Genomic DNA, 14,430 nt, shown 5'->3' with positions numbered 1-14,430 from the left:
TGTTTTTTTTTCAGAGCCTCGTGGTTATACATAGTAGTTGGGTTCATCCCAACAAATTCATACGTGCATGGATCTGCCCTCACTTCCGACATTAGTTGCAGGTTCATAGGTCTCCAAGACCATCTTCAGATTTGATAATTCACTAGAAGGACTCACAGAATATATTTTAAAATCGTATACTCACAGTTCATGTCTGTGGAAACATACAGATAAAAATCTGTCAAGGAAAGAGTCATATGGGGCAGGTTCCAGAATTTCCGAGTCTTGACCTTTCAGTTATTCTCTCCCAGTTGAAATCTGGAGATTGCTGAATTCTCTGCCATAATGTGACACAGCAAGTCAAAAGTATTGTCAACCAGGAAGCTCACCCCAGCCTTGGTGTTCAGAGTTTTTATTGAGCCTCAATCATGTTAACACGGTTGACCTTCTGCATGGCTGAACTTAGTTTTCCAGATACTCTTGGTGTTCAAGTTTTCCCAATGCAATCAACTGAAATTGCAGTGCTACTATACACTGTCTGATATAGTCCAAGGCTCCCAGGTAAACAAAGTACTTTTTCAGACAGCACATCCAAGAGCTTAGAGATTACTTCATGGGAGCTGAAGGCCAGAGCTCTCTTTGGGTAAGATTAATCTTTTATTGTACACTCATTTTACACAGTTGTATGGACTGAATACTGATCACCAGAGTGTCATGTGCACAAACACTAGGCTTGTACTAGCTTTCACACATCCTAAACTCAAGAAAAGAGATGCTTACCAGAGAAAATTTTCATTAGTTAGCATTTTGATTGAAGATAGCACACAGAGGCATACTTCAGACAAATATGTATCTTGCTATACTTTCCTTGCAAAGAAAACAAAATGATCAAATCCTTTGAAAAACAGAAAAAAAGCTGGTTGTCTAATTTGTTATAACTAATAGGTGATACAAAAACAAGGTGTTTTCCATATGATCTCTTACCTAAAGTCTACATACATGATATTTTCACAACTTGGGACATGTGCCCCTGTCACTGTCTGTGGCTCACCTTAAAATCTTATATGTCTTTATATGCAAGTATTTCATGTTCACTTTAATTGAATTTCTTCCCCTTTAATTTATACACAGATATGCTCACCCACTAAAAGGTTTGGTTGGCTGTTAACTTCACCTGCAATTTTGGAGAGCAGTAATTTTATCCAGGATTCTTAAGGGCAAAAGATATTATGGCAGCTCTGTGTTCCTGTGTTTTGAGGATTTTTGCTTCAGCATTGTAGGAATAACCTATGGAGAAGGCTGATCCCTCAGCTCATTCTTTTGCAATCTGATGGTATATGTAGACTCTTGTTAACACAATCTACAACTCCAACCAAAGCCTTTTTTTCAGTGCATGTGAACCATTTAGAATGTGATTCTCAATATGCCCTATTTTCCAAAGGAACATTTTCAGAATATTGGAATTTACCTGGAAAATAGTTTCTTATTTCCTTATTACATCTGAAAGGCTGTGTTCATATTTAGACTAATTTAGTTACAGAGTTTCATTGGTTTAGTGGAATTGATTGCACAGGAAACCATCAAGAATGATATACTATCCCTTCAATCATGAAATGGTTTCAGGATGCTGGCAAATTTTCTTATAAAATTGAATTTACTGAATATCAGTTGGAGCCTATGCTAGCTAAAAGAATCAAACTTTGGTTTTAAACTTTTTAGATCAAATCACTAACAGAAGTTTCACACATGCACAAGTTTAAAAATTTTAAATATTATATAGGCTCATACTATTTTTAAAAAGTTTCTACACATTTCAACACAATATTTTACTTTTAAAGAAAACTTTTGATTTTTGAAATGCCCTACAGCCAAATAGAGCACAAATTAATTGTAGATTAGTTTAAAACATCATTGACAATAAAATCATAGAATTATGTACAGAGTGTATCTCTTCTAAACACAATCCAAATAAAATACATTATATTTAATTTCATTTATATATACTAGTACTGTGAAAATTTTTATGAGTTTAAAACCTTAAAACTAATTCTTTAACTCATATTGTAACTAAACTTTTCAGTCTGAAAAATATAAGTAATATTGATACTAAGTATTAAAAGAGTTTTATGGTGCTAGACTTTGAACCAATGAGCATCTTACCTTTAAATCACCCATGAAAGTCAGATTTTATACTCATTATACATAAATTATCACTTTATGAAAAAGGTACTTAAATTATAATACCCACTAAGTTTCAACTATTTTTAAATAAGTTATAATTTTTACTAAAAATCACTATTTTGAAAATGTCATGAATTCAATAAAATAAAATTAGAATAAATATAAATTTATGCACCTATGCTATAACCATTTTACAAGTAAAAAAAAATTTAAAAAAATCTTGGCTTAAGATAAAATTTTTGAAAAAAAATCCAGAGGTTATCTAACCATAAATCAATCAACTATGACCCCAAACCTAAACAGGTTTAAAATTTAGATTGGCATTAATCAAAATACTGCATCCACAGTAAAGGCATTCTCTGTCTTTTGAGCTGTTCATACTATATAGTAAATTAATACTATCATACTGTGTGTTCAGACTGTCACACTTTGAGTCATAGTTAAAACATAGGGTATCCAATGGAATGCAATCAAGATGAGGTCAAGTCTCAAATTCATATAACACAAAGATTTTTTTTTACCTGTGAATATCTATCCTGAAGCATTAGATTTGAATTTTTAAAGAGTTGTATTGTTATTGTTTAAAGATGTCAATTTTTTTTTGTTTTGATGGGCTAAATGTCTCTGCTCATTGATAATAAAATACTAGTAGTATTTATAGGTTGACATTATAGACAGGCATAATTCTAATAAGTATATAGGCTTTCTAATTATCTAAATATACACCTGCACTATTTGTTTGAGACTTTCTGTGGATAGGTCAAAAGTTCCATGTCAGAAATATTAGAGAGGGAACTTAGTGCTGGCAGATCTGAGTTCTCTTCCTTGTCTCAAATCTCTTTATTGTATGGGTAGAATTAGATTACAGCAAGATTCCTCAAAGATCACAGCTAGTAAAGACTGTTTTATCTAACTTCATTATTAAAAGTCTTCCAGATGAAAGGATAAATAAATGAAATTATGTATGCCAAATAAAGAATTGTTCACTTTCAGCCACATCTATTTCTCTCCCTCCCTCCCTCTCTCTCTCTCTCTCTCTCTCTCACACACACACACACACACACACACACACAAACACAAAACATGCTGCCTTAGGAAAGTGGATTTTTTATCTGTCCTTTATTTCTTAAGAAGAACATCACTTTGGTGTACAGGTGTAGTCAATGTGCTTGACACCATTAACAAGGCAAATTTAAACAATTAAGAAAAACTTGAGAAAGTTTTATTCACCACTTCTATTAGCATAATGTATGGAATGCCAGGTGTAGGATTCTACACATATGAAAAGAGAAATAAAGGCCAGAGGGATGGAATTATTACAGGGCCGGAGCTTCTGGGAAACTGAGGCTGTGCAAAGCCCTCCCCACTTGGATCCCATTCTTGCAAATAAGTCAGAAAGCTTTCAGACATGTCATTCAGAGCAACAGATATGATTTTATTAGAAGGGATAAGAAAAGGGAAAGGGGATGCTCTCAAGTGTGAGTGGGTGACAGAAAAAGGATAGCATGCCTCTCTTGACTTCTGGTTTTATGAGGGATTCCATAGAAGTTTCTAGAGAATCCCACTCCTATCCACCTCTTGACTTTTGACTATAGTGGGATGACCTCAGACTTTCAAGTCCCCCTTGCCATGACCACTTTAGATCACTTTGGCCCCTGATGCTGTTTCAAATAGGAATCTGTTCTTACAGATTTTATGGTTATGTGAATTATCCTTATCTCCTGGAGTTCTGGGATCTGGTCTGTGGAAGAGTTACAAAAGCCTCCCCTTCAGGGTAACTTGCATTTCTTTTAATGGAATTTTTTTAAAGCTACATTTCTCCTGTAGATAACAGATAGTTTGCTGAGGAAATGGGACATATCCTGTCCACTTAAGCCAGGCAGAGCTGCAGGTAGATTGCTGCTTAGAAAAGTAAGCACATAGGAGTCAGCACAGTGGGCTCACTTTCTAGAATTATTTCCTTAACTTCATGTTCCCACCACTCTCATTTGCCTGTCTCCTATCATAGTGATTTGATGCCAATACCATGCTGGTTTTGTTACTATTGCTCTGTAGTATAGTTTGAGGTCTGGTATGGTGATGCCACCTGCTTTAGCTATTCTGGGTCTCCTGTTTTTCCAAATGAATTTTAAGACTGCTTTTTCTATTTCTGTGAAGAATGTCACTGGGATTTGATGGGAATCACATTAAATTTGTATAGTGCTTTTGCTAGTATTATCATTTTGACAATATTAATTGCGCCTATCCAAGAACAAGGGAGATCTTTCCATCTTCTAAGGTCTTCTTTAATTTCTTTCTTTAGTATTCTGTAGTTTCAGTGTAGAGGTCTTTCACTCTTTTGTTAGGTTGATTCCCAAGTGTGTGTGTGTGTGTGTGTGTGTGTATTTTGAGGCTATAATAAATGGGGTAGTTTTCCTCATTTCCCTTTCAGAGGATTTTTCACTGACATACCGAAATGCTCTTGATTTATGAGTGTTGGCTTTGTATCCTACTATTTTGTTGAATTTATTTACTAGTTCAAGAAGTTTTCTGGTGGAATTTTTGGCGTCTTCTGGGTATAGAATTATATCATTGGCAAATAGTGCTATTTTGAGTTCTTCTTTTCCTATCCATATCCCTTTAATTTCTTTTATCTAATTGCTCTGGCTAGTGTTTCAAGAACTATGTTAAATAGAAGTGGTGAAAGAGGGTATCCCTCACTTGTTCCAGTTTTTAGAGAGAATGCCTTCCATTTTTCTCCATTTAGAATGATGTTGGCCTGGGGCTTAGCATAGAAAGCCTTTACAATGTTGAAATTAGTACCTGTTATCCCTAGTTTTTCTGGTGTTTTAAACATGAAGGGGTGCTATATTTGTCGAATGCTTTTTCTGTGTTATTGAGATAATCATATGATTCTTGTCTTTACATCTATTGATGTGATGAATGACTTATTGATTTCTGTATGTTTAACCAACCTTGCATCCCTGGGATGAACCCCACTTGATCATGGTGCACTACCTTTTTGATGTGCTTTTGTATTTGAATTATCAGAATTTTATTGAGAATATTTGCATCTATATTCATTAGAAATATTGGTCTGAAGATTTCTTTCCTTGATGTGTCTTTGCCTGGTTTGGGAATCAGGGTGATACTGGCCTCATAGAATAAGTTTGGAAATGCTCCCTCTTTTTCTATTTCACAAAATAATTTGTAGAGTATAGGTATTAGTTCTTCTCTATAAGTCTAATAGAACTCAGCTCTGTATCCATCTGGTCCTGGGCTTTTCTTGGTTGGTTGGCTTCTGATGGTGTCTTCTATATCTTTACTTGAAATTGATCTGTTTAAATTGTGTAAATCATCCTGATTCAACTTGGGCAACTCATATGACTCTAGAAATTTTTCGATGCCTTCAATAATCTCTATTTTATTAGAGTACAAGTTTTCAGAATAATTTCTAATTATCTTCTGTATTTCTGTAGTGTCAGTTATGATATTTCCTTTTTAATCATGTATGTTATGATTTGAGTTTTCTCTCTCCTTCTATTTCTTAGCATGGCTAAGAGTTTGTCAATTTTATTTATTTTTTCAAAGAACCAACTTTTTGTCAATTTTTTCAGTTGTTTCTTTTGTTTCAATATCATTGATTTTAGCTCTGATTTTAATTATTTCCTGTCTTCTACTGCTTTGGTGTTGATTTGTTTTTCTTTTTATAGGGCTTTGAGATGTAGTATTAGGTCATTTATTTGTTGACTTTTTCTTCTTTTATGGAATGAACTCCATGCAATGTACTGCCTTCATAGTATCCCAGAGATTTTGAAATGTTGTATCAGTGTTCTCATTAACCTTTAAGAATTTTTAAATTTCCTCCTTGATGTATTTTGCAACCCATTGTTCATTGGGTAGCATATTATTTAGTCTCTGGGTGTTGGAGTAGTTTTTATTTTTTATTTTATCATTGATTTCTAATTTCATTCCATTATGATGAGACCTCAGTAATATGCTGACTCTTTAACCTTGAAGAATTCAGGAAATTAAAACCAGTCACTATTTGGATGATGTGTACATAAATTCCAAATGGTTAAAATAATGAAAATCTATTTAAAAATTTTAATGAGTTTAGAACAAATAAAAAGAAGTACATCTTTATGAACCAGATGATTTTCTAAAGAAATATCTACAAAAAATCCCCAAATTATTTCTGTATATTTATAAAGTCCTAGTCCATGAATGTTAGAAGAGCTGAGATATGCCCCACCATTCTAACCATGTCATGAAGGACAGCTTGTTTTCTTCATGAGCCTGGGCAGCCTCCTGTTAATGACAGCTACACTGGTCTGAACAGACATTGGTCTCTAAAAATGAATGACAAGTCTCATCCTAAAAATATATAAAAATGTTACTCGAAGCAACATTTAGTTGTTACATTTTATCTGCTATTCTGTCTGTGTTGAGAATTGAATCCCCATTAAAACCTGATTTGAATATCAACTAGCATTACTGGAGAGTCAACAATAGAAAACAAAATACAAAATCTGATCTAAGTTGAGGGTACTATGTTTTCACTCTCTCTTCTTCTCTTAGGTTGTAATTATGGAAGTCTCTCCAAAGTGCCTTGAATGCCTTTTTGTTGAGGCCCCATATGTTAGAAATGCCTCAAAGACTCCATAGGCATTATTATGTTTGAATATATCAGCAAACTTGTCATCAGCTAATTAGACTCCTCATCTAACTGAAACTTAATCATATATTTTCTAAATGTAAATCAAACTGTGTCTCTCACTTAAAATGTTTTCCCTTCCATATAGTGATTTAATTCTCCATTAGCCTTTTCAGACTTCAATTTCTGTTGGAGTGCCTATATCTTTAAAGTGGGCATCTGAAACCCACATTTTTAGAAATATTAGATATTTTATGAAGGCAACCCAAAATACTGTGTTTGCATTTCTTTGCCAGGTAAACATAGAAATGGTGTCCTTATGCAGGGTCTTCCTAGGGCCGGAGACAAGAAAACAGCTCATGTGCCACATGTTTACACAGCAACCACGAGATGTCCTCTTAGCAACTGTGTGTTTTGTGCTCTGTGCTGTCATTACTGAGAAACCTCTCAAAACAAAACTGTGTTTTTGGTACTTTCAGACCACAGGTAGGGCAATTTCAATATAAATTTGGCTATTTTTCACAGTACACTTTCATTTTAAAATCGTCCTGTTTTCTGAAACTTCACTTGTTTCTTTAAATGAGCATCAAAATAGCTATGATTTTTTCTAAATATTTCAAAAACTCAGAATTTTCAAAGATGTATTCACTTCAGAACCAGCAGATTTTCTTTATATTATAAAGAAATATATACATTATGAAGAAATAAGTATAATCAATCATTTAATGATTTGTATCTTGATAGTTCCTCATTAAAACCTGTGCTAAGAGAGTCTTAAAATTGTTTCTTCCTGTTTTTTTCTTCCAAGAGGTGTTATAACACTATATTTTGAACTGTTATAGATCTTGCAATGAAAGTTAATGAATTTAAAATCTATTATTTCAAAGATATACATTAAGTTCTCTAGCAGGGAACAAAATTGGATTTTAGATTCCATATTAAATTTTAACATTACAGTGAAGCATTTGAATCCAATATCGTCAGAGAGAATGTCAGGAAACCAGAGCATGTACCCTCTTTTTGCTATTGAAATGACAAGCTCTTTCCAGATTTTGGTGCATGTTTACATGGTATTTCCTATATGTAGGAGCTTTTACTAAAAGAGACACTGTTAACTCAGTAACACATGGCAATACAGAGTAAGTTCTTCCTTGGTTCATATAGGCCAGAGCATTGATGGAGATAAAGTTCCTATTAAATTAGTATAAATTTTATTGTGTCAGGATGATGGATTCAGGACTAAGCAGAGTTCAGTATTCTATTCTTCAGCAAATATTTATTCAAAAATCAGCTTTGAGATGTATTTTATGTCAAGTTGAAAAATTATTCCCCCACCAGAGGGGGACAGCAGTTTCCATTTGCTTTCAAGGGCAAATAATCTTTCCATGAAAATAGCAGGATGACTACCTACTCTAAACTGTTGCTTCAATTAATCAGTGCCACACTGTCTAATGCTTTAAAGAAAAGTGTCTTTATTTTTCTCTTTCTAGGGGAATCTTTTGTGACCATGTAAGAACAAACCAACTTATTCTAGAGACTTATATTTAAAGCAGTCCCTGTAATTTGAAAAGGTTCAAAGATGTGAGTTAGGTATTCTCTTATAGGATGAAGTTTCTTTTGGGGGGTGAGGGAGGTATTTTCAGTTCTTCCTTTGACCATATAGTCATGCTTTGATCTTAAATAATAAAAAAAAAATTATCTTTCAATCACAAGATGCTTTTCCTTTTAATAAATAAGTTTATTACTATAAGTAATTAACTGGCTAGTCAAAAGGAAAACTTATTAGTATGAAGGGAACACCTTGAAAAGATTTTCACTATCCTAGTTGAGCTAAGTGAAAACAATAAAATGTTAGCAGTTACTTTAATAAGAAACACTCAAAATCTGTAGGAGAAATGATAAAATCTTCAGATAAATAAGTAACTCAGTTTCTGCCTAAGTAATTTATAATTTACTGTCATTCTTATCAAGGTCCCAGTGTTACAATTTTTTTTTTAATTGGCACTTGTCAAAGTTACTTCAAAGATCTCTATAGACCAGGCATGGTGACTGGCATCTATCTAATCCCAATGGCTAGGGAGGCTGAGGCAGGAGGATCACAAGTTCACAGTCCACCTCACTCACTAACTTACTGATGCCCTAAGAACTTAGGGAGACTCTGTCTCAAAATTTAAAAAATTAAAAGGGCTGGCGATGTGGCTTAGTGGTTAAGCACCCCTGGCTTCAATCCCTAATACAAAAGAAAAATAACAAAAACAACTCTATGGGAAAAAATCTATAAAACCTTTTTTTTTTTTAAAAAAAAAAAAAAGAAGAAGAAGAAGAAGAAGAATGGAAGCAGCCTTGCAATGAAGAATTTCAAAAATATTTTAAGTCACATGATTATAACATTTTATCTTATGGATCCAAGTTTTAGTAGATGAAAAGAAAATCTAGTTCAGAACAAGCATTGATAGGTTTGTCTTTCTGGGAGATGAATTAATTTTGTTTTCTATATAAGAAGTGAACAAACAACACTGTGATAAGGACTGTTGTTTCTTACCAAATCTCCATGTACTCCATTTCCCAACCTCCATAATTAAAGGCCATATAATTAGTTAAGGTCAAGTATAATCAGAATAATGTAAGTTGCTTCCAAACTTTCTTCTTTAAAACATTCTGTACAGTCTATCAGTTCTTTCCCCTTGCATTTTGTGAATGTGAAGCACACATGTTCCAAATGATGGCTGTCATCTGAAAGCAAGTTAGATCTCTGAGTTATTCCTTAAAAGACAGTAAATTGGACAAGCTGCCCGACCAACATCAGTCTTTGTAAAAAAAAAAAAAAAAAACTGTTGCATTCTTTAAAAATGGAGAAAGGCAGATAAAAATTATATCTTCCAGCTTTAGAATCAACTCTTACCTTTTCTAACTCTTTAAACATTAATTGAAAATTCAATTTAAAATGATCTCTTAAAAGAGGCTGCAATATCTTTTGAAGCAAAGAAAATAATTCATAGTTATCTAATCTTGCATTTGGGAAATACATTCAAGTAAATTAAAATTATTCTGTAGAAAAAGAAGACCAGATGATTGAAAATCATTTTTTTTTCTTTTTTATTAGGTCTTCCAGGGCAATTTTGACAATGACACCCACAGAAAAAATGTCATCGACCCTCCCATCTATGCGCGACACATAAGAATCCTTCCTTGGTCTTGGTACGGAAGGATCACACTGCGGTCAGAGCTGCTGGGTTGCACAGAGGAGGAGTGAAGAGGCTGCACATCCCACAACACCCTTCTTTATTTTGCTGAAAGTATCTCCATGGAATAAACTGTGCTAAATCTGTAGGAAACTGAATGGGGTTTGTTTTCATGAAAAAGTGCTCAAATTATGGTAGGCCACTAACTGTCTTTTTAAGGAGGTCTAAGCCTGCCTTTTTGATTATTTGATTTTTTTTTTTTGTTCACCTCTCTTAAGTAACCATCACATTAACTGTAAATTACTTTTCTCATTGTTTTTCTGAATTATTTGCACTGGTTGAACTACATTAGGGAAAGAAAGTAGCCTTCTTTTTATAGCAAAAATTAAAAAAAAAAGAACCTCATAGTTATCTGGTAAAAGTTGATAGAGCTTTTAAAATCAATACTCAACTAATTCTTATAAAAGAAAAACTATGATGTTAGCAATAAGTTTTTTTTTTCTGTAATGACTGCATCATCCTTTTTCCCTGTGCCTACCTAACACTATCAGTGTTTATAACAGAATTAGAAGAATCTGTAATATGCAGTACAAATTAATATTATGATTCTCATTTTACTTTCATTATTTCTAATTAGTGATTATGTAACTTTTTTCCTTTTTCTTTGCATGTGTATTCTTTACTTTTTATATTGCCTAGATAAATCAATCCTTTTTTCCTAACTGAATTTTTCTCCAATTATTTGCCTGAAGAATTTTCATATTTACTCATATATAAGGAACCTGATTAAAGAGCAGTAGATTGAACTATACTTAATATTGACAAATTGAATATGAAATTTTATTTTTGAGGGAAGGTATAGCAAGGTAATTTCCAAATACTTCCTTTGTGAAAACCATGATGCCATTTGCTAAAAGAAACAACAAAAATCATTATGTACCTTTAAATTTAAATCTTCATTTTGATGGTATTTATAGTCTCATCTTTGAATTTCAAGACTAGAAATACTAGTCTCTCAATTTTTTTTTTGTCTATTTAAAACAATTAGCAAGCAGATATTAACAAAATGCTGCATAGCTTGGCCAAGCATACTCATGGTTTCTTTGTTCATCTCTGCATTTCCTGTGAAACTAAAATTTTATTGATATTTGAAAATGATGGTGGTTTCCCAGGAAAGCACATTGTGTAGGTGTTTGTAAGGAGCAAAGTATTTACTAATGACAAAGTAGTAAACCACTTCCAAGATGAAAATTGATTTCTATTTATTTTGCTTCAAAGGTCCTGAAAAAATAAGCAATTATCATAACAATTTGTTACTGATAATGGAGGTTTCCGTGACATGTCTGTAAAATTAAAGCTTACATTGCCTCCATAAAAGTCCTCAACATCTAATTTATAAGCTTCACAAGTATTTATTTTATAAGGCTTAGAAACAGAATTATTGGAATTTTAAATTAAGGGTCCTGGAAAAAGAAGGATGGTATGTGTACGAAATGTTAAGGTCCCACACAACACTGCTAAGTTTTATTTCCTTTAATCTTTGTGCTGCATAACAAAAGCCACTAGACTGTTACTGTCCTGTCTGTCCATGTGTTAACAGCATTTCTTACTGATGTACATATGGAGTGGTCTTCAATCATAGTGAAGAATTCAAAGAGAAAGTCAATCACATTGACATTTTTAGTAAAAGCAAGTTAATTGGTCCAAGGGGACTGGCTGGCCACATATTGGTTCTATGCCCCATGCTTTCTACTTTAGGGCTTTATTGTGAAATTATTGATTTTAAGCCTCAGAAATGGTAATTAGTTTTCAACATCTTTCAAAAACAAAATTATTCTATTATTGATATTATCTTTTATAGATAATTTTAAATGAAAAAATATTTAAGTGGCTAAATTTTAAAGTCATGTTATAAATAATTACTTAAGATTTAAAAATATACATACACTTATTTATCTAGCCGATGGCCCTTAATTCTTTTGGATTTCCTGGCCTACTGAATTTCTGGATGTTTTCCTTTACAGATTATGCATGATTCTTCATTCTTAGGAGTATTTATTAAATATTAGGAGTAATTCTTTGTGATGATTTACTTCGCCAAAATTATTAATGGTCTCATGATATTTTGAATGTTTTTCTATTGACACCTGTTAAAAATATTTTTTCCAAGATAGTTGGTTAAAATTATATTAGTTACCTTTTGAAAGACACTAAAATGATTCCCCTACTTGGGTGTGTTCCCTCTGATTGATGTGCTTTTCACAACATAGCATGTCCAATGGGGATTCTATTTGTCCCTTGATGCCCAAAGCTGATGACAGTAAAGGGATTCTCACAAGTGAAAATGTTGATACTTATTCTGAAGTAGCCTTTGTGTCACTTGTATCAGTGTCATCAAAGTAAAGCAAATTTATTTTATTTTAATTCTAAAACAAGTAGAATCTCATAAGCAGAAAACAAAAGGAATCACCTACTCTTCACTATATTAAGTAACTGCAATATGCTACTTTTAAAATTTATAAAACTCATGACTTAAACATCCCCATTGAATCTACGTCTTATTTAAAGCATTTATTGTATTCACTAACTACAATTTTACGGTTGACTTTCTCTTTTGGAACATCTTCATAGTGGTTGGTGTGAATTTTGAAGATTTAGGGTACTAATGATTGTATCTTTGCTAGTTAACAAATTATGAAATATAATACTGAATGCTGGCTGTGATGTGTCAGGAAGAACAAAAATAACCAAGACACAAGTAACCTTTACAAACTTTCAAGCTGTGTAATATTCCAATGTTGTTGTTTTTTTTCTTTGTATATATACTTAAATCACGTAGGATGTTGTAAAATCAGTATGACCTTGTCTAGTCTTCAAACTTAAAATAAACTTTTGAAAATCTGGGATACTTTCCAAGGAGTTATAATTAAACACATTTGTAAGAATATACAAATTTTCTATGAGTGCCCACTACTCTTGACCACATGCTTGGTTTCTTTTTTATCTGTACAGAACAATTAAACTGATACAGAAAAAAAAAAGAAATTATAAAACCCTTGCATTATATATTGATATGAGCTAAATTGGTCTTTCAAAGATTGCTAAAATGTATGCATCCTCACATTCCTTTAATTTGTAGAAATGTTACTAAATATTAATAACCCCAAGTAAACTTTTTTCCTCATGTATATTTAAAATGTTGTGTTGCAAGAGTGATGTGCCTGTGGTTAATCAGATGTTACTATTGTTTCTATTATTCTTTCAGTTCATTATACTCAGGAATATAATGAGGTGAGCCAGTCAGTAGTAAGCAATCATATGACACTAATAATATATTTTCCATGTAACTTCAGCAATTGCTTAACTGAAGTCATAACATTTGGCTTCTTCATAAATCCTCCTTCTGACTCTCTGGAAGTCACTAGGGAAATATTAAGTAGATGCACTTCCCACTTTTTATATTTTCTTAGGACTGAAAAAAATTATGATAATCCTAAGATACTGAGTGCTGACTACTTATTTGAACTTTAATGAGTCTTTGATAGCTCTCAGTATTCACTTATTATATATGTTTATTCATATATGTTCCTGTTTAATTGAATTTTATTGTAAAATGTTCAGTGGGGCTCCATTGTTTGACTAACACACATGCGTGCGCGCACACACACACACAATTATACACAAATATTTTCAAGAAGGCCAAAATGAATTGTGACATCTGTATAGGAAAAAAATTCATTTTGACAGCAGAATAATTATCCAACAAAATATTTCCAGCTATGAAGCTTTTTAAAGTTACTGGTTCAAGATGCAGAAATAATAGAAGTATTTAGAATTTCAAAGAGAAAAGCCTGGCCAAGTTAAAATTTGTTTTTAAAATGAATTAAGAATAACTTCATAAATAAGAATACATTTTCTCTATATAAACTAAAATGTGTACCACATCAACTTTGAATACAAATCCCTAAAATAAAAATTTTAGTAACAAAATATTAAATGTTTACTCTCAAAAAAGCAGTGGTTTCTATCTCTTTTTGAAAAGACTAGTTTTTTAATTAATAATCAATTAGTAGATTAATCATTTGTGAAAAACATTGCCTCTAGCATTTGAGATGAAAAAGGATCCTTTTATCTGAACAGGTAAAATGGAGGATTAAACCAGTTTACTAGTTGAAAAATGTCTCAACTACCCTGAAACAAAATACACTGTCATTTGCCTTTACAAAGAAAAAAATGCTTCATGTAAGTAGCAATTTTTCTATTGATTTTGAAGGGGGAAATAGGATTCCTTGATTCTATTGTAGTAAATGCCTATAATTCACATTGGATGTTTCAACTTCACTGCAAAATAAAGTGTTTTGCACAGTAGGCAAGTGGCACTTACTCAAAGAGCTATTTCTATTAGATGAATTTGGTGGCTGTAAGAAGAAAACATTTTTGGAAAAGACGTCT

The 14,430-nt window shown here is 32.5% G+C and overlaps 1 protein-coding gene across 2 annotated transcripts in view; it reads left to right on the top strand.

Annotated features, from left to right (window-relative positions):
* Positions 1 to 12,882, top strand: part of Edil3 (EGF like repeats and discoidin domains 3) — a 398,880-nt gene extending 385,998 nt beyond the window's left edge. For both annotated transcript variants that reach the window (XM_046428201.2, XM_046428193.2), the window contains one exon: positions 9,900 to 12,882. In XM_046428201.2, coding sequence (XP_046284157.1) covers positions 9,900 to 10,049 — 150 coding nt within the window. In that variant the 3' untranslated portion in view covers positions 10,050 to 12,882. The remainder of the gene's footprint in view (positions 1 to 9,899) is intronic.
* Positions 12,883 to 14,430: the final 1,548 nt, after the last annotated feature.

The sequence above is a fragment of the Marmota monax genome, unplaced genomic scaffold, assembly GCF_021218885.2.
Source record: "Marmota monax isolate L192 unplaced genomic scaffold, Marmota_monax_Labrador192_F-V1.1 WCK01_AAM20220418_F8-fsc00018, whole genome shotgun sequence".
NCBI classification, from domain to species: domain Eukaryota; kingdom Metazoa; phylum Chordata; class Mammalia; order Rodentia; family Sciuridae; genus Marmota; species Marmota monax.
This window is presented reverse-complemented; position numbering and strand designations above follow the sequence as displayed.